The 21,284-nt window shown below is 38.2% G+C and overlaps 1 protein-coding gene across 6 annotated transcripts; it reads left to right on the top strand.

Annotated features, from left to right (window-relative positions):
• Positions 1–5,746: 5,746 nt before the first annotated feature.
• On the top strand, positions 5,747–21,284 carry rtbdn (retbindin). Of its 6 annotated transcripts, none has more exons than XM_030140281.1 (7): positions 5,750–5,975; positions 6,007–6,061; positions 7,651–7,828; positions 7,945–8,044; positions 9,291–9,419; positions 9,760–9,856; positions 18,868–21,284. In XM_030140281.1, exons 3-7 carry the CDS (start codon positions 7,669–7,671, stop codon positions 19,222–19,224), a joined length of 843 nt encoding a protein of 280 aa, XP_029996141.1. In that variant the 5' UTR covers positions 5,750–5,975; positions 6,007–6,061; positions 7,651–7,668; the 3' UTR covers positions 19,225–21,284. The 6 variants fall into 6 exon arrangements, with proteins under 6 accessions (XP_029996145.1, XP_029996141.1, XP_029996142.1 ...); XM_030140282.1 differs by having other exon boundaries at positions 6,010–6,061; XM_030140285.1 differs by lacking the exon at positions 6,007–6,061 and having other exon boundaries at positions 5,747–5,969; positions 7,945–8,038; positions 9,285–9,419.

The following is a 21,284-nucleotide window of genomic DNA, read 5'->3' on the forward strand; positions in this document are numbered from 1 at the left end:
CATGATCCTATCCACCTACGCCGTCACTACCCTAACCATGAACTTGGGGAAAAACATCCAGGAACGAAGACAAAGACCAAATGGCAACTAGCAACAACAATGGTCTCACTGAAAATCTGGACTCATCTCAACTCATCTCTGCAGAGGTTATCAACGGAAAAAGGACTGAAATGAAAATAAAGACTTTACTGCAAAAGAAGCGATCGCAAAAAAACATTTTCTCAAGCAGACAGGTTGATTTGGCTTGAGACAGCGGTAAATGGACATGAGCACTTTGCCTGCAGTACCGCCATGTGACCACAGGGAGGAGAACGAGGACCACTTCACTGTGTTTTGGACAAACCACATCCTCACTGGTGATTAGACTGAATATGCCAAATATGGAAAGAGACTTTGAAAATCACATCCTCTTCAATATATTAAATTGCTTGGTTTGATTTTTTTTTTTTTTTTTCAATATTTTGTCTTTGTCATGAAATTGCCTTTTAATTAAAATCTGTGTAATGGCAGATAGGAGATATTTTATTGTCACACTGTACATACTGATTTCACACTCGTGTTATGTATACTAACTACATTTTTTATCAACTCAGAAAGAAAATGTCTCCCAAATAAATCCAATGCAGGACAGAAAAAGTGATGTGAAATATGCCCGGGTGCATTCTGATTTGAATTGATTTATTGTCAGATAACACCTGCAATGACTGAGCAAAAGCGCTTAGAGAAAAAGGTCACGGTGACAGGTTTTTACACGCAGCAAAATATGGGTTTAAAGATGAAGACAAGTCCAGTCTATGTAGACATACAGCAAGTAACTTTGGCTTTAATGTAATGAATGATTTTTTTAAATTTAAAAAACATCTTAACATGAAGGTGTTTCTCTCATTTTGTTATATTTATCCACATGAATCCCTCCGACTCCAAGTGACATTTGGAATATTTCCTCTTAGCAAAAACCTCAATTAGTAACTCCAAAATATTTGACCAGTGACATTTATGCCAATGGAAAGGTCACTGAATTTGCCCTTTCTTTGACAGTAGCTTCTAAAGTAGTTGCTTTCTTTACCCTTAAATGTTACAAATTATAACTCAAAGCAGGGCAGGCTGAGATAAGATGTTATTTTCCAAATGACCAAACAGCAGTGAGTGAATTGGAGGGTTTTCCTGCACGTTCACATATATTTGATGATCTCAGATAACCTCTGTATTACATGTTTGGCTGGGTGAGAAAACTCTTACCAAGATAAAAAATGCTCTATTATTATCATGACAATAAATGTCAAATGGTTATTTTCTCCAGGTTTAAAGCCGGATTTGTGTTCCAAAGTGAAGTTAAAGACATAATTTTGTTTCTTTTATTTATTTTTTGTTGCAGCATGATTAAAACTTCCCAAACAGTGGCAAATTCCACAAATTTGAGACAGAACAAGCTGTACAACATTTTGCTCATAAACAATGCAACAAGCCGGTCTTCTTCTTTGTGGATTAAGCAGAGCAGATGAAATGCAAGATCATATGCAAACATAAAATGGTGGATTGGGCTTATGTATTTTCATCTACTGTTAGATTTATTTATTTTATGTTAAATTATCACAAAAAATTTAGATAGTTTTCATTACATGAAGTGCAGTGTACATTTTCTGACAGCAGGCATCTCTGAATCAGAATAATGGCAGATCCATGAATTATGTTGTACCCTTTCACAATAAAAACCCTGAATATGTTAAGAGCATGAGTGAACTTGTTTATTCTGTGTATTTTCAGGTAGCAGTTCTATTCAAATATCATCTTAATATAGGAGATATAACACCATCGACGGGTGGCCAAACAAAACAGGCAATAACAGTGAATAAATTATAGATTTGTCTATATTTGAACTTCACTAAAATGTTTGATACAGTGTATGTACAAAAGTTAAGAAAATATGTATAACACAGGCCCAACCATCTTTAGGTTTTTCATCTGGAAATGTTACATACTGTGGATAACTGGTAGACAAAATTTCTTCAAATCTGGCACAAATATGTGCTAGCACTCAAAGATGAACTGAATACATTTAGGTGGCCCAAGGTCAAAGGTCAAGGTTGCTAATTATAATTACTATAGGTCAATATACGAACATTGTCACTGATTGTAGGGTGCAATTAGCTGAGAGAACCGCATGAATGATTATGAGGCAAAGATGGTGTGTATATCTGATTTTTATTTGATGGCTCTTGTTTTTATTATCTCTTCAGTTCAGTGTGAAAACTGAAAATACATATTGTTAACATTTGTATTTTTCTTTATTTGATTTGACAGTATATTGATGATTTTGATGTGCAAGGGGAGACCATTACTCAGAAAGTAGAGTGGGTTGTCCAGTAACCAAAGGGTTGGTGGCTCAAATCCCGTTCTATCCCAGTCATGTGCCGTTGTGTCCTGGGCAAGACACTTGACCCACCAGCCACACTTCCGTCAACCTGCCCCAGGGCAGCTGTGGCTACAAATGTAGTTTACCACCACCAGAGTGTGAATGTGAGGGCGAATAAATAATGAATCAATAATGTAAAGTGCTTTGGATGCCTTGAAAAGTGCTATAGAAATCTAATCCATTATTATCATTTTCTGAAATGTTTGGGTTGTTCTTATTCTGAAAGTTGATATCAAGTTGATGTTAAGCCAAGTTTCGATTTTTGACTTCAAATGTTCCTAATATTGGTCATGATGATAAGTAATAATCAGTATCGGTATCAGTTCTATAAAATTATGTTATTAGATCCATAAAATGTACCACATTTGCCTCTGAGATGTAATTGAGGATTAGTATAATTCAGTCATTTTTCAAGCCACTTAATTCTCAAAGGGGTCCCAGGAATATTAGTATATTGAAGCAGAGAATTACAATATTTCAATAAAATCCATCCAATGTGTACTTAAAGAGCATATTGGACTAAATGTCCTTTTTTATGTTCCTCAGCTGACTCTCCCATAGAGAAAATGTTCAACCTCCTGCTCATCATTTCAGCTCTAACTCTCTCCAGACAAATTCTCCTCTTCTCACCTTTATTTTCAGACATCCAGTAGATGCATCTTGGGTTAAAGGGCCTGCCGTGAAATAGGTCAGTGGAACAAATCAAAGGAAACTCTAAATGGCGGAAATGAATGTCTGTCTGTTGAGTGAGTGGACAGACGAGGATGTGCAGCACTGTTTGCCAGCTGAAGGCCGGCCTGTAAGGCTGAAGCACTGGCACTGACCCAACCCTGTTAAATGAGAACGACAACAAGGGTACACAGAGAGCACTGATGGCCTGTTTTGTCCCCTCTCCCTCTGTTCCCTGAATAGCTCTTGTACAAAGGATATCGTTATTTCTCCTCTAATTACCAGATGGAGGCTGGTTTGTCTGCCTCCCACTCCTCTGCTCTCACCCCCAGAAATAAAGTGCTCAGCGGTGATGACCCTCCACGATTATGAAATGTTCTGGTGGCCAACAGAGCCTGTAGCTGAGCCCTCATTTCCTTTTTCCTTTTCTTTTTTTACCCAGCTCAAATACACTATGTGTCTGAGTGAGCACTTCTCCACCAGGACGGTTTCATCTGCACTCAATCTGTGTGTTTATTTGATGGCCAATCTGTCTGCTCTCTGATCGTCCATGCACGGTTTTTGTTGCCAAAACCAATCATGTCGAAGGGATGTCACCGATTTCACAGTCTTGGTTTTAGGCGGACGTATCTAGGCCACAAGACACTCTCCATCTGCTCTGCTATGGCCAAAAGCCTTGGAAGAGGAGAGGGAGAGGGAGAGGGAGAGGGAGAGGGAGAGGGAGAGGGAGAGGGAAGGGAGAGGGAAGAGGGAGAGGGAGAGGGAGAGGGAGAGGGAGAGGGAGAGGGAGGGGGAGAGGGAGAGGGAGAGGGAGAGAGATGCACCCGGTCAGGGATTAGGCTGGCACACCAGGTCCAAGGGGAGGTGAGATTAAAAGCCAGGAGCAATAATACACACAGGGTGGAAAAAAACACACTGCCTGTTCCAAACATCCCTATCCAAATCAGGTGCTCTGGGGCTGTCATTGAACAAACATGAATGTTTCAAATACTAGGAAACTCTCTGGTCACTCTTTGGGATTAAATGTTTTTTGGTGTGTCTGCATACCGTTGACCCAAATGTGTACATACAAATACACCTACCTGGGTTATTATAGATAATGAAAACTGAGCTGAAAATAACTCAAACAGCAATGAAGGAAAAATGAAATGTGAGTTTTCATTGTGGTAAAACAACCATAATACATAAACAATGCAAGAAACTTAAATTAACTAGAGTTACGGGTAAATGCAACTGTTTTTATTTTCCATGGAGTGTTAATCTTTCAATGGTCAAAAAAAATAATCTCTATTTTCTCAGTCCTGTGGATTATTCATGGTTTTAACTGATTTTTGTGCACTAAAGTGTAATTTCAAAATAGTTTTCTTTAGTAAAATGAATTATAATATCTATACAATATGAACAGAAACAAAAGCAAAAGCCTCCTTGATGTGAAATTTAAAAAAAAAAAAAAAGAAAGAAAGAAAGAAAGAAAGAAAGAAACACTACCACTAACAGCCCATGACTGGAGAAATATATTCAAATATTCATGAATATGACTGAAAAACAAGTTGCATCTGATTTAATTTTGAACAATATTTAATTTTATGATTTTTTTTTATTTTTATTTTTTTTATTTTTTATTCAGGCATCTTTCAAGATTTTAGTCCTTAAACTTGACTAATTGAATATGTTAAATGTCTTGCCCAGACCTACTTTATTTTGTTCAAATAATGTATAGAACTTTAATAAACCTTTATCCAAGCTAATTCAGCCTCTGGAAATAAAGAGTTTCTTCATAATAGCTCAATCAATAACACTAAAATTATAAATAATGGTTAATTTCTCAAACAGAAACAGAAAATATGTAAGTACTTGCAAAACTGAAAATTCACTGAAGTTAATAAAAAAAAAAGAATGTGGGGGGGGGGGGGGGAGAAAACTCATTAAACAGTAAAAACTATAACTCTGGTTTCTGCATAGTGACAGAAAGTCACCAGTTTTAAATAATGCTCTCTTTATAATGATATAACGGGGGTTGCGAGCTTTGCAGCTTCCTGTTGACTTCGTGGTGTTTTGATCCACAGAGATTTGTGTTCCCTGTCCTCAGCATATCATGCAGTATTAAATCTCAGCTATACCCTCTTCTAACCCTGTCATCTGGAAAAAGCCCTGACCTCAGTGTGAGTGTGGTGAAAAGGGGAGGACAGTGTGTGTGTGTGTGTGTGTGTGTGTGTGTGTGTGTGTGTGTTGTGGGTGGGTGTGTGTGTGTGTGTGTGTGTGTGTGTGTGTGTGTGGTGTGTGTGTGTGGGTGGGGGGCGGTGTGACTCAGCACCACCTGTGAATGATCCTCTCAAAATCAAGGACAACACATCCCTCGTAGGGTGGCATGTGCTTTTAAATCAATTGCGGGGAATTTAATTTTAGATTTTAGTGTTTGCGTTTACCACAGCTACTTGGACAAACTGAGATTGAAGTAAGGCTGTCAACAAGGAGGGATTTGGTAAACATCTTATTTGGAGATTAACAAGGAGGGAGCCCGTCCTTTTCTTTGCGTATGTGTGCGTGCGTGCACAGGGGAGGGAGGGGGAAGACAGAGAGCGAGAAAGAGAGAGACAGACAGAGAGAGAGAGAGGCAGAGAGAGACAGGGCTTCCCAGCATGGGGCAGGGGGAGGGGGTGAGCTGCCTGCTGGAAAGGACTGAAATGCCCTTCATTTAAACCGGTGACAAAGTGGCGAGCAGCGGCCCCGGGCAGCGGAGATCACAGCGCACAGAGACCACAGAGAGAACAGAGGAAGAGGAGGAAGAGGAGACCGGATCACAGAGCACCGCGCTGGAGCCACAGCAGCACAACACAGACACTGAGAGGAAACACTCAGCACCAGCGAAGAAAAACACCACTCTTTGGTAAATTTAAAAAAAAAAAAAAAAAAAAAAAAAAAAAAAAAAAAACAATAGGAAACTAATCCGGACGGAGCATCTTTATACCCCACCGACAGGTAAAAAACAAAACAAAACTAAACAATAAGCAAATAAACAACAATACGAAACAGACGATAATCTGTAATCAATTGTATCAGCGAGATCAAGCAAAACCAGATTCGACAGGTCGTTGTAATATTAAACTAAATCTAATATTATAACAGCAAAACTGCAAAATCATTGCATAAAGAAGATCGTGTCAGATTAAAAAGGGAACATATTAAGTGCATTGAGGTCCGTGTAAACTCAGTAACTAGGGCCACATTTGGATTTTCATGTGACTTTTTTTTTTTCTTTAAACTTCATCTTTTCATTTATTTTCCAGTGTGTACTGGTTGATTCTGCGGTTCGTTTTTAATTTTTATGCAGGCATGAAGTATCAAACACAATATTTTTTTTTCCATCAAGGTTAGTTTTCAGGTTTAATAGTCTACTTCACTGTGTCCTTGGAGTGTATCAGACTATTGAACCACTGCTTTGATGGGAACCAAACAGTAAGAATGTATACTGTACACAGTGCCAAAGTTCTATCGGCTACATCTTTGTGCGACAGTGTCAGGGGACAGATTTATTTAATTCGCATTATGTAGGCTACGCATCGGCCAGGCGCAGATTAAACAACTACGCATGTCATCCATCTCAGCATGGTGCCTCAGTCTCACCTAATTAGGCTCACCCTGTCTACTGGGTCACCACACGCAGAGTGCACACGGATCTCAGCGCCCTCACGCACTTACTTGACTATGATTGAAGCTCACAATCTAACAACGCTGATTACAGCTTTAGGATGCATCACGATGATTTAACAGGCTTTGTATCAACAAGCTGTTAAACTGTTTGTTTTGTGGAGATGTTTTAATGTATATTCACCTCTTGGCCATAATTTTAATGATCTAATCATATCTTCTAATGGTGTTATATCTGACCATCGTATTGGATATGATAGTCAGATCTCTTGGATACAATAAATCATAAGTCACACAGACAACAGAACTCAATAAGCATTAGCTTTAGTTTCCCATATTTACATGGTAAAACCAGTCCAAAAAACTTGATAATCATGATTCTGCATAGAAGTTCTGTGATTCTCTGGTTTACATATGTACAGTACCTGAACTACTCCTGTCTCACATCCACACATGGACATTCAGACACTGATCACCCCTGTCTAAGCCTAAGAACTGACGTAAAAAAAAAAAAAAAAAAAAAAAAAAAAAAAAAAAAAAAAAAAAAAAGACGTGTCAAGAAGTTTCATTCGACACTGCAGAAAGAACTAGATCAAATCCAATAAAACGAAACCAATTTTCAGTCTTTAACAGTAGGTTACTATTATTTTTTTAATGCTTAAATTCAAAGATCCTTAAACTCCTTGATTCTTTCAGCTTTGTTGTCATGTTGAGTCTTGTTTGAGTCCTACATATAACACAACAATATAATACAATATGTTCCATATGTTAAATAACATTTTATGTCAGGCTTATTGAGTTTGACCGTGATCTTAACACAAGTGATTCGAGTTTTGTGTGTAGGCGGTTGTGTTATTTTTGCAGTTACCTGTTCACATGTTGTGCTTGTCTGACGCTGTCCAATGTCCTGAACTCTCCAGACCAGTCCGGTTGTAAAGATGGGCGTCACCTCTCGCTTTCTTCTATTGGTCGGCTTATATTTGGTGGCGGCGCTGATTGGTGTAGCCCACTCCGAGGGGGTGTGTCTTCAAGACGGCAAGCACAAGGACGTGCCCAGCCCCGAGCCACACCTGAGGGAGTGTGGGCTGTACGCAGACAGTGAGTGTTTATTTATCCAGTACAAAACATTCTGTTTAATGGCGTCCTGATGAGAGATGTTAAAAATGAACCCCAGACTGCTGATTGAATTGTTTTCCTGTCGTGGATGCTGACAGATAGCTGCTGCACAGAGGAACACATCCAGGATATCTCCCATATTCCCTCAGTTATCAACAAGAATGAGCCCTGGGACAAGTGTGGGCCCCTGAGCCAAGCGTAAGTCTCACACTCAACACACTGAAATTCCCCAGCCTTACTAAGTTCAACAGTGTCTCTCAGCTCATTATTTGATAAGGCTGAAAAACAGTAATATCAGCAGCTGAAATGCACTGTTGTAAGCTAACACCAAACAGCACAATGATAAAGTAAATGTAGCATTTAGTTAACACCGGTTAAAATACACCAGAAAATGTAATTTAGATAATGCTAATGTAAATAAAAATAAAAAATTGATATTTGTCTGTTGAACTGTATTAGATACTTATTTTCCGTGTGATTCCAATCATTTTCATTATTTTTCAATTCAAACTTACGGAATTTCCACATTTCCCATTCAAATACAGGGAAGAGATGGCAGCAGTGAGCTGAGCCTCACCTTGGATCCCGTATTCTCTTACAAACTGTGCTAGCATCCCATGCAATCAGAGAGTGTAGGTGTTTCTCTGTATATTGCCAATAAAATGGTTTAAAACGCTTTGATTATATGCCCTGACTTTTCGTAATCTGGATAGTGTATAAAATGTACGTGTGTAACTTGTTCAGTCTAGCAGATCAAAAATAAAACCGCACCAAAAAAGGCACTTATGAGGCAGTTTGTACTCCAGCCTTATGGCAGAGGGCGCTCGTGAGCCCACAGGTTCTTCTTGCTACTGCCAAGTCAAGTGCAGCAATTCGTTTATTTTTCCTTCTCGCCCCGCCTTAATCTCAAAATGGAAGAGTACATATCCAACATTATAGTTTGACCTAAAAAAAAAAAAGATATGAGTCACGTATCTATGTATAAAGAATGCTGATATGAGATATGAAACACAAACTGTTAACTGTTGCGAATCAAACGGTGAACAAGATATTCTTGGGTTCATGTGCCTCACTAGCCATGATCCTCACCACATGTCACTGATGTACTGATGTTACCACAAAACATGAAATTAGCTTCCATTTATAAGTAAAAGTTGTTTGATAGTGCAGAAGAGTTGAAACAAAATGATTAGAAGAAAAAGCTAATCTGAAACAACAAACAATTTGTTACTGTAGTTGTTCTTACAGTTTATTGTCACCCCCATTTGGCCAAAGTTAAATCACCACAGCTTCAATTGACTGTACTTTTTCCCCCAGTGTACAATGTGTCTGACTATGTGATTCAAATCAAATATAATGCTTGAACATTTGATATGAGTCTGTAGAGTACAGCTATGACACTGTAACTCATGTGATGTCCAAATGCTCCCTTCTGTCTCCTCAGGTGTGAAGGTTTCCTGAAGCGCGTATCCTGTTTTTACCGCTGCTCCCCCGATGCCGCACGCTGGCCCCATCCCCACCGCCGCTCATACATCCAGGCTGTGCCGCTCTGCCACAGCTTCTGCCGTGATTGGTGAGGCTGCCAGAAACATTACCAAGCAAACCTTAATCAAAGTCTGTATTTGTCCCTCTTCACCCATAAGGCTGTCAAGAAAAATTGCCAGCCAGTACAACAGCAATAGAAGCACACTGAGCTCCAGATACCACAGCACAATGTCTAATGATAATAACACAGGCAGGATCTCTCTAGTAAAGTATGTATGCATCCAGCCAGGGCAGCTTCATCTCTCTCAGACATGCCTTGCAGTGTTTGTTGCTGAATTTTAGAATATAATATTAAAAATGCTGGATTAAAACACAATGTTTTGCAAGTTTGAATATTTTATCTGTCATATTTGCATTTATTCTTCCAGGTTTGATGCCTGCAGGATGGACTTGACATGTGCTCGTAACTGGGCCAGAGACCCCAGGGGACAGAACTGCACTGGGACCTGCATTCAGTATCAGCAGGTAAGCTGTGACCCAATAGCATCTGTGACTTCCTTCTGACCCTGTGCTGCTTGTCTGTATTGAATTGTTTATTGTTGATCATATAGGAAGCATCCCTCAGATAACTACTTCAGAGCGAGTTGTTTGAGCAGGATGTGACAGGTAGAAGGTCTAATACAATGGCATCAGCCTTGAGATAGAGAGAGAATGCAGTGAGCAAAGGGTTAATGGCGCAGGGCGACACTGTGGCTGTGGGCTGAAGCATGAAAAGGTTCAGTCCCGCTTCAGTGGACAGAGGCCAGCTGGGTGATTTAAAAAGAGACTGAGTGACCGAGGGGCTGGTGAGCAGCTGGGGCCAAGAGCAAACAAACACACTCATCTATCTATCTATCTATCTATCTATCTATCTATCTATCTATCTATCTATCTATCTATCTATCTATCTATCTATCTATCTATCTATCTATCTATCTATCTATCTATCTATCTATCTATCTATCTATCTATCTATCTATCTATCTATCTATCGATTTTCTCTCTTTCCCAAACACTTTCCTTATTACAGCTCCCTGGTGGGTATGAGATGATTACCGGAAATGACAGATATAAAGTGAGAGAGACAATACACAAACAGAATAATATCTGGATGTTTCAGTGTATGTGTTTGTGTATCGTGTGTCCGTGTGTGTGTGTGCACATGCACGCATTGGCCCATTTTCATATAGGACACTACTAATAGCACAAAACAGACTCCAATAAAATTATGTAGCTCTCAAAAACAGAGCATTTTATGAATACAAAGAAATGTGTCCCTGCGTTCAGCAAATTGAACAAATCACCCTTCAGAGTAAGGCAGCTTCCCCTACTGTGTTTCGTGGTCACAATCTTAAAGCTGTGTGTTCTTTTCTTTCATGTTTGCTTTAATGATTTCACAGTGGGCCACCTCACAGACTGAACCCACAGCGCTTCAGTCCACCTCAAGGCAGAGAGATGTTGAAACAGATCCAGTATGAGTTACAAAAATCCTTGAAATCTTTTAAATCCTGTGTTTGTCAGTGGTAAACAAATATCTCAGTTTCCAGTGTCTGACAGCTTTTAACCAACAGAAACAAAGTGTTGTTCAGTGTGTCTTGGTATTGATTCTACAACTGTCTGAGCTCAACTGGAGAGATGAACACTATTGGACTGAAAGATATTCCTTCATTTGGTGTTTTGATGATGATGGTGGAGAGTGTTGTCCGTCATGTTGGTCCAAAACCTAGCAAAGCCATTCAGCTGGGTTGAGATGTTGTTGACTGTGAAGGCCATCAGAGGAGATTCACAACATTATCATCAGAACAGTCAATGAGCCGTTGTGCTCTTTTGATGGAGGTAGTGTCATGAACCACAAGAGAACTGTCATCTAGGATTGTCAAAATACTTAAAGTTGAGTCAACAGTTAACGGCAATACAAATACTTGCAATTAGCAATGTCATTGTCCTACTGCATTAATTTTAAGCCACCAATGTTGTATAAATCTAATAATAGTCTCATAAGAGGCATTTATTAGAGAAAATTTAGCAATATATGACATGAATCACATTTCTTTTTTACTCTTGTGAATAAAAAAACAAATATGGAAAATAAGACATGAATTATATGTAACTTATATTATATATACAAACAAACCATTACTGAAATTTCTGACCATGGCATCAAATTTAATCTCTGGTGCTCACTCTCCATAACAGACATGTAACTGAGAAAGAATGAGATATAACATGGCATTAAGAGTGCCTGTTAAAAATAATGACATGATTTAAAAAAGTATTTATGTATATTTTATCTAATAGGTGAATGAATGTTGTGATTGTGATTATCTATCTATCTATCTATCTATCTATCTATCTATCTATCTATCTATCTATCTATCTATCTATCTATCTATCTATCTATCTATCTATCTATCTATCTATCTATCTATCTATCTATCTATCTATCTATCTATCATTGCAGTTAAACCACAATATATAACAGTTGTGACAGGTCTACTCACACCAGGTTTTTCTACATTTAATACAACTATATAAGACTGAAGAAACTGATAAAGTAGTGAAAAGTAAAAAAAAAAAAAAAAAAAAAAAGTCCCATAAATGTGACTTATATAGCCATCAGGTCAGCAAATTTGAGGCAAAAATCTGACAAAAACACAAAATGTTTGGTTCATAAAACTCATGATGAATTTAGCTGTATTTAGAATAATAGTAAGATTTAAGACTCTTCTTAAAATCTAGTCTGAAGTCAAGGCCAGTAATTTCTACAGTGATTTATCTGACTTCATTTACCACCATTCCCTGACTATAAACATATGTTCACTATCATGCAGGTCATGCAGTTTTCTTTAGGTTTGTGGGGTGGGGTTGGGTGAGTTTTGGAGATTTTGTGATTGATAGTTGTAGATTTTCACAGTAGCTCAGACATTAGCAGGAAAAAAGTGAAACAAATGTGCTCATGGATGAAGACAGCTTGGTGTCCTGAAGTACTCCTCTGCATTTTTGTTTGCTTTAAATCGAAGTTGAAGTTTTTTTTTGTTTTTGTTTTTTTCAAGGGGACAGTACATATTAAGGCTAAAGACGTTCATTTTGTCTTCTGTTTATGTAATTATACTTCTCTTTTTTCTTTTGTTCAGATGAGGTATAGCTTTTTTTAGATGTTACCTGCTTAACAGTTTCGACTGACTCCAGTCTTCCTCAGAAGCATCCTGAGGAAGACTGGAGTCACAGTCAAAACTGTTAAGCAGGTAACATCTAAAAAAAGCTATACCTCATCTGAACAAAAGAAAAAAGAGAAGTATAATGGACAGTACATATTAATAAACACAATATGTGCCAATATGCAAGATTATAGCCAAGGCTAAGTTCCATCTTTTTTCACTAGATAAAACAACATAGCTTATATAAAATAGTACAATAGTTTTACTTAATTTCTCTCAACACTGATTTTTTTTATCCATGACTATGATTTTAAATGTTCTACCTCTAAATTTTGAAGATATCTTTCATGCTCTGGCTGTAAATAATAATTTTCTAACACAACTAACTATACTTTCTTCACATCTCACGAAGGAAGAAAAATCTCCCTTTAAACTTTAAAGAAATATTGATGTTTATAACTAGATTGATTGATTGATTGATTGATTGATTGATATATTTATTTTGAACATGAATGTCAAACAGATGAAAATAAATAAACAAAACACTTAAACATAAGACATATAATACATATTCAAAAAGGAGTGAGAAGAACCAAAGACACATCATGGCTACAGCTGTAAGATGTCCTGTTTATGCTGATTTGAGATGTAAACATCAATATTAGCAATCAATATGATATTTATTATGATATAAAACTACATTATGATATTTGTCATTATTGTTTTGTAGCCCAGACCCCTGCTAGAAAAGAAACACCTGAATTCAGTGTGTCCCTATACTTTTGCCCATTTGTATATGAGTTAGGGAATTATGCTTTGAGGCTAACGACATTATACATTTATACTAGAGTATGCACACACATACATACATACACACACAATTACAGAATAACATGTAATAAGTAATAATAACAATATATAATAAGTAATACTAACCATATACTGGCAATAGTTAAACAGCAGTGGAGGAATGTGAACTGCACTTTAACACAACCATGAATGACAGTGAAATATACTACTGTCAGCATACTTCATTCCTTTTCCATTTGGTTCAAGTTCTGTGAAAAAAGTAAACAAAATGTATAGGGATGGACATTTCTGTGTTATGCATGCAGCATGAGTGGAGGAACATACAAAGGGCATATTTGACTCAGTTATTATTAATTATGCTCTATGGTTTTCACAGAGTTTCATGCAAATAGAGAAGGTAAAAACTGACTTTACTGCTGCCATTTTTATTTGAAGGGGATTTAGTTACAAGAAAAAGAAAAAGTTCTGGTATGGAACTGTTCACTGTTTTATTTTCATCTTTGTTTACCACTTTCCACTTAAATAAAAAAAATCGAGAAAGAAATCAAGTCTCTATCCTTTTTGCCAGACAAAACATCACAGTGATTTTGTGTTTCCAAATAATTACTGCCCATCATCTCTTCAGCAAGTGTCGATACATTCAGAGTGTATCTTGGCTTTGTTCTGCTTCAGGCAGAAATATCATGAATATATGAAACACAAATACTCCATCATATATGTATACGCAGAAAGCATTTGTAAATGTTAACTTCAGTCGATGTCAATTTGCATAGAAACAAGCTTATACATCTGTGCACAGACACTCCTCGCATCCACTGCATGCAAAAATCCCTCTGGCATTCTCTGTTTCTCTCACTCTGTCTTTGTATTCACTGGTTACATTATTTGCCAGCCAAGGTCTGATTTATCTCAGCATTAGCCACTTTTTTTTTTTTTTGCCGCTCCTGATTTGGTGGGAATGAGGTTACATCTACAAAGAGTGGCCATATCTGTGCAGGACTTGGCCAGCTGGATGCAGCATGTGTGGGTCAGATGGAGTGATTTAATGGTGTGAGGAAGGGTCAAGTTATCATAGGAGGAATGATGTAATTTTACAGATCATGTGTGGAATTAGTGAAGATTAATGCAATTTAATAGCTTCTAAAGAGTGTTAATTTTATTTTACAGATATCAGTAAAATGTACAGTAAAATGTTTTACCTTTTTTATTTTAACTTTGTAGATTCAAACATTATTCATTCAGTCTAAAATAGTGCTTCATTTCTGTGCAATAAAGACCAGATGTAGCTATGTTTTTGCTTTCAATACCAGGTAAAATATTTGTGTTTTAACTGCAGGACCAAATGCATTATGTGTTTTTGCCGGTTTTTTTTTTTTTTTTTTTTTTTTGAGGTTTACATGCTCTTACTTTTAATACCAGATGCCACATTTGTGTGAGTTTTTTTTTTAAATAATCAAAACCTTATGCATTTGTGTGTGTTTTTACCTTAAAGATTGAATGTGAAATTTGTATGTTTTTATATTTTTATGTGTTTTACACTAACTACATTTGCATGTTTATACCTTTGAAATATGATCTGTTTATGTGTTTTTACTTCTAAGACCAGATGTGACATTATGTTTTTACCGTCAAAGCTGAATACGTTTGCATGTTTTTACCTTCAGGACTGAAAGCAGTGTTGAGTATTTATGATTTTATGTAAATGTTCAGTTCATAAAACCCACAGATTTTAAGTATTTTGAGTCATTATTCAGGTCTTAAGGGGATAAAAAAAACAAAAACAAAAAAATAACTAAATTAACCTTTGTCTGATTCTGTTCTTGACAATCTATCATAACCTTTTTTCACTGCATCCCAATTTGCAGATTTAAGCCTTCTCTTTTCTCTCTCCAAGGTGTAATGTTGTAGACTGCGTGCAATAAAGGGCAAAATTGAATAAGATAAGGGTTGGGAGGACAGGATAGAGCCCCGGGAAATTTCCGTATCTCACTTATTCGATCACACCATGTCGTCTAAAGCTACTTGGGCTTGTACTGAATTAGCTTTGGCAGCCAACCCTGTCTGCCTGGGGAAGGACAGGGACGTGTGCATGAGCGTGTGCATCAGTGTATTACAGGGTCACTGCGATAAGAACTGCATGTCAGATGGAGAGTGTATATACTGGAGAAAAATGGCCATCATCCTCTTTGTCCTTCTTACATGGTAAATGTATTAGAGGTTCTTTCTTGTGTGAGCACCCTGTGTGAGACAGTCCTAATCCCCCAACAGACAGGAGGATGAAAGGAAGCAGACGTTGGGTTGAGAACAGAGAGACGAGGAATGAGCGAGATATATAAACAGTGAGAGCAGCTATAAGTAAGATGGGGAAAAAAACATAGTACAATGGAGGGATACAGTGGAAGTGGTATGAACACAAGGTAGGGGACAAAATGAGCTATACGAGACAGAGACGATGACTTGGCAGATCTTCTTCACAACTGGTTCTGAGTCTGTCGCTAGAGATGAAATAGGGACTTAAACACACCAAAAGCACAGCATATGTGTCACTGAAACTTCACTAATTAGCTCCTAAAACCAAGAGTATACAGGCCTAGGCCATTTACAGCAGCCCAGCAAGGTTTTAAACAGCTTAAATGTTGAATTGTGATTTGTTTTTCATACCGCCAGTTATGCAGTATCCTTTTAATCCGCATACATGTCTTATTAGAGAGGGGTACAATTTTTCATGCTCCAGAAAGCACAAGACTAATGTCAGCAGTAATTGGAGTTTTACTTCAGAGTAAAACTTTACACACACTCGACGCTGTAATGAATTTCTTGTCAGATAGCAGCACAAAACACAGGTGCTGGGAAGTGTGACCTTTCTGATAAGTTTGGGGCCGTCCATCTCTGAGGCTTGACAGAATTGTCTCTCTGCCATAAAGACAGTGCAGAATTGAGGCTCCAGCGAGGGAGTTTCAAGGTCGTGCCTTACAATTTGCTCTCGAGGCTGCTGCAGGTGAGGAGAGGTGGGCGATGGAACCAGGCTGACAAAAGCCAATTGAGAGAGCAGCTGCCAGGTGTCTGCGGACCCCAGGAACACCTGGCACTGGGTGTTTGTTTTCAAGGCTGGTGCTGCTCTAAGAGCGCAAAATCAATTATTATGTTTACAAGAAAGAAAAGCCTGTTCTTTACAGATGCTGCAAATATAGCAATGGAGATATTGTGCGTTTGTCAAAAAACAGCTGTAGCACTGAATAAATGTTTGTTTGGGGGTCTCTGAACCAGTGATGCAAAAATAATATACCATATATACTGTATATATGCACAAGTGCTGTCCAAATTTGGCTTGATTTTGTCCTACTTTTTGCAAATATTGCAGTTTGTGCTCCCCAGATTTCCTGACAATTTATGTTGCTATTTTAATATGCATCAGTGAGCTCTTCAGAGGAACAGTAAACTTAAAGCTAATTTTTCCAAATACTGAAAAAAAGCAGAACATCTCAAATGTCTAAGTCAAGGTGCCTTTGATTCATTTTGGTTCATGTCACAAAAATGAATGTTTATACCTTCATAATACTGTTAGAGGTGTGCATGTTCAGTTCAATGATACACACAAGATCAGCTTCAGTCTCTACTTACTCTGCTGTGGAACCTCAATGCTTATCATTAAATTAATGAGTTGATGAAAAACAACATTAATTTACAGTAGCTATGGTAGTCTTGAAAACTTTCTCAAGGAAAATACTTCACTTCAGTTTGTCATTTAAAGATGCCCTGTATATGATTGTGGAGGATGTCATTGGAGGAAAACATGGAATATGATATTCAAAATATCGTATTCATGAATTAGTATGTCACCTGTGGGGAACCACAGGTTCTAGATGTGATAGTTTTTATGCCGGGGAGAGTTGGCTATTGGGAAAAGATGTTAGTCTGTATTTTATAAATAGTGACATAAAAATAGTTTGGTTAGTCATTCTTTAAAATGTAAACGGCAATTAATATACAGTATTAATACCAGTGGCAGCTGCTCGTCTTTCAGAGAGGGGAAGCTCATTGTCGGCTTGCATAAAAAAAGTCAAGTTATTTAAACATAAATTCGGCCCTCCATTCCTTTTTAAGAAAATGGTCAGTGACCTTATCATACCAAGTAAACAAGAAAACGTTGAAATTATGTTAAATTGGAACAAGGAAGTACAATGAGTGTGTTTTATTTACAGTGCAAGAAATGAACAAGTAATTTCGTAGTGGTTTCTCTCTCGATTTCACAGCAGAATGTGCGACGGTATTGAACTGAATTCTGTCAAGTGAAGGAGTACATCTCAAAATAGCTGTCAATCAAATGGGATTCAGCCTTTTGACTGATCCTCTAGTCAGCACGTGGAAGCCTGGCGTCCAGCCCGACCAAGCTCCGCCCACAGCTCCATTCACCCCCAGAGACGCCGGGCGTCCGGGGGCGGGACAACATTGTGGCATTTATCCAATTACCGTCCAGTTTTGAGGCAATGAAAAAAACTGTTCCATGAAGTCCCATTGAAGTGCATGGACACCTCGCGTCTACGGGCAAATGCAGTGTCCATAGATCGTATGAGAAAACAGCGCAACGGGAATGTATGAGAAGTGAACAACATCGAGTCCGTTGATTTGTGATAAAGCTGATTCTTAACAAACTTGTCTTTGAGATGAACGTGTTCTGACACATTTGTAGTCAATGAATTGTCAACATAACCGTACATATTTAACCATTTAATTTTATCAGTTTTAGGGGAAGCCGAGCTTCCCTTGCAGTCTATGAGAAATCGCCTCTGATTAATACCCAGGCGTGCCTGCAGAGTGAAATTGTGAAGTACACACGAAGAGCACGGAGGGGGTGGGGGGGGGAATAGTTTGTAAGATTGGGGTGGCAGGAGTTCTCCATAAGTAACAGGATGTACTGTACTTTACCTATCTCTGTCAGGGTTTGCTCCAGGATTTTTTTAAACTGTGTCGGAGGGCTTTGGCGGATGACAACTTGCACCAGTAGTCCATTGAACCTTTTGGGTCATTGGACTAAAAACTATAACTGCTGTTGCCAGTATAACTACCAATAACTAGTACAAATACCCATAACTATTAATACTACTACCCAAGTACTAAAAGTGGATATACTACTACTGCAGCTATTACTACCAATAATAGAAACTTCTACCATCTGTGTAACTGTATAATAAACACCATCACAACTATATGGATATATGAATAATGCTGATGAAGGCAGGATAGAACCAGGACCACAGCAGCAGGTCCAGAGATTATCCAGGGAAAACATTTGAAGACATAAAGCAAAAAGACTTCAGGGAAGAAGTCAAGTCAGTAACATTTTCAGGGGTGTGAATAGAGGAGAAAAAGCAGAGAGGAGGAGGAGGAGCAGAGTTGAGGTCAGACAAATAATACATTACTGTAGATGAATGAATACATGTAATATAACTTCTGCTTCCAAACAAAGCACTTTCACTTCTGATTCTTGAAGTTGAATTTTGTGTTGCTGTGTTGTTTGTGTTGCCACAGATGTACCAACATGGCCGTGATCTTTGTGAGAGCCTCTGGGGCGACGCCTTCATGACGGTGGAGGATGAGCCGGAGGAGGTCGCTGAAGTGGGAGAGGCTGGGGCCGAGGGCGACGGCGCTCACCCCTGCGGCTGTCTGACCCTCAGCCCCTCTGACAAGGACGTGATCGCCGCCCTCAGGGCCCAGCAGGATGACCCTGAGGAGCTGGACACCACCAAGACTGGCCTGCCCCAGTACCGGGCCCCCTGCCAGACCAAGCTGCCCCTGCAGGCCAGGAGTGGCAGGAAGGGGAACTCTGTGCTGCGTAAGCGCTCGGTCATCGTGGACGACGTCGAGGGAAGTGGTAGTGGCCTGTAAACAGTGATAGATGAATATATTTAGAGGTAATTCTACATCTTAATATCTCTCTTTTATTGGAGTTAAAAGTTTGCTCCTGTTACTAACCTTATCTTATGAAACTAAGCTCTCAGCATCACATTTCACATAATATCACTATGATTTCACATATTCCATGTAAGGTATGTGGCAAGCCAATTGTACTTCAAATAATGACCTAGTAGGCTGGGAGGCTGTTACCATGGGACCCTACTTCAGAAAAAACTACAGCAGTCAATGGCAAGACACCAATAATTTTTTAAATCTAATTTTAATTATGATATAATATGCATATAATGTTTGTCAATTTCAAAGAGAATGTTACCAGTCAAGATACACTTTGTGGTAAAGATAGTAAAATATTTATTTACTTTAATGTGAAAAGACTCAATGGACTGTATCTTTAGTCTCACATAGTACCAACCCTGAAAAGGTCAACACCGTCAGAACAAGTGGAAAAGTATTAAAAGATGAAAATCACTACAACATACTGCTGAGACCTGCAGAGCAGACCTCCAGCAGCTTGTGATAAAGTGACTTTTGGCTGCATAAATATTCTAATTATGCATTGAGTGACTCATATTCATTGGATCTGACTGCCAAAACTACGGTTTCATGGGGCTACTGGAAAAGATGAGACTTGCCTCCTTATAAGCCAGTTCACAGTTCAGAGAATGAAGGTCAGAGGTCAAGGCACATAAACAAAAAACAAATACATACAGGCACATTTGTTCTGGTGTTTACTTTGCAGCAATGAAATGCCTGTGGAAAGGGGAGGGTTTGCAACAATAACTAAAAATAAGTCCTACCTGAGTACATTTGATCATACACTGAGAATTAAAGTGTTTTAGGTGTTTTTCTTTCCACTTGTCATATTGATATGATGTTATAGATGAAAGGGGGGCTTTATTTATTTATTCTGAGTTGGCATACAGTGTCTGTGATTATTGTACCAAAAGGCCTGGTGTTCAGCCATGGTTGAGCCATTACATGAAATATGAACAACATTCCTATTCAACAGATTTTGACACAAATGCATTACTATAACTGACTGGACTGGAGCAGATGAGTTAAAAACCTTTACGAAGCCAAAAAGCTCTTGATCGTGTCCCTCATGTAGTCAGATGCATTGTTTGTTTATATGCCTTTGACTCTGCAGTGGAGTGGCGTGCACAGTCTCCCAAACTGTGAACCAGCAATTAAAAACAATTATTTTTTAGGGTGCACCAACTGAAAAGAACGAAATTCTCCTTTAATTGTGAAAGGGCTCTGATTACAATACGATGATGATAGTAGTTACACACAGGATATGCTACTTGCTTTTTATGGCTTTTCATTAAAAAAAACTCCATGTATGGATGTAAGGATATATTACATTAGGACATAAAGTGTGTAAAGAAGTCTGTGTAGAAGAAATGTAACATCCTACAGCAACAGGACTTCTGCATGAATCAAGCCATAGGGCAATTCATGACAACAAGCACATATTGTAAACATTACATACTACACTACCTTGATACTGTTTTCAGTCAACTACTTTATTCTGTGCATTAGTCAGACTGTTAAATGCAGAACTTACTGTTGTGATGCCGTACCGTGCAGTCTACTCGTCATGAGGTTTGTACAATAGTGGAGAAATGCTAATAATAATGAATGTAACTTAGGCTTTCTTACAGAGACTGCTGGCCTGAGCGTAAGGTGATCTGGTATGATAATATGAGGCAGAGATATGATTTGTATCTGCAGGAAGGTTTTAATATTCAGAGACAAAAAAATCTGCTCACCAGGGAGTGAAATTCCACCAGATAAGGTTGTTCTGGCAGTTTTGTCACCAATGTACTTGTCTGTGGATGTTTCTTTTATAATTGTGTTTCTAGATTGAGGCACTGTTAGATTTAAGTGTTTTGTAAAATAAATAAATAAATTAAAAAATAAAAAATAAAAAATAAAAAAGGAAATGTCTGATTTGTGGTAAGCTTGTTGAAAAGGGTATTTCTGTGCTTGTCTTTATGTTCTCAATAAAGAAACATTTTTAAACGTCA

This window comes from Sphaeramia orbicularis, chromosome 8 (assembly GCF_902148855.1).
Source record: "Sphaeramia orbicularis chromosome 8, fSphaOr1.1, whole genome shotgun sequence".
In the NCBI taxonomy this organism is placed as follows: domain Eukaryota; kingdom Metazoa; phylum Chordata; class Actinopteri; order Kurtiformes; family Apogonidae; genus Sphaeramia; species Sphaeramia orbicularis.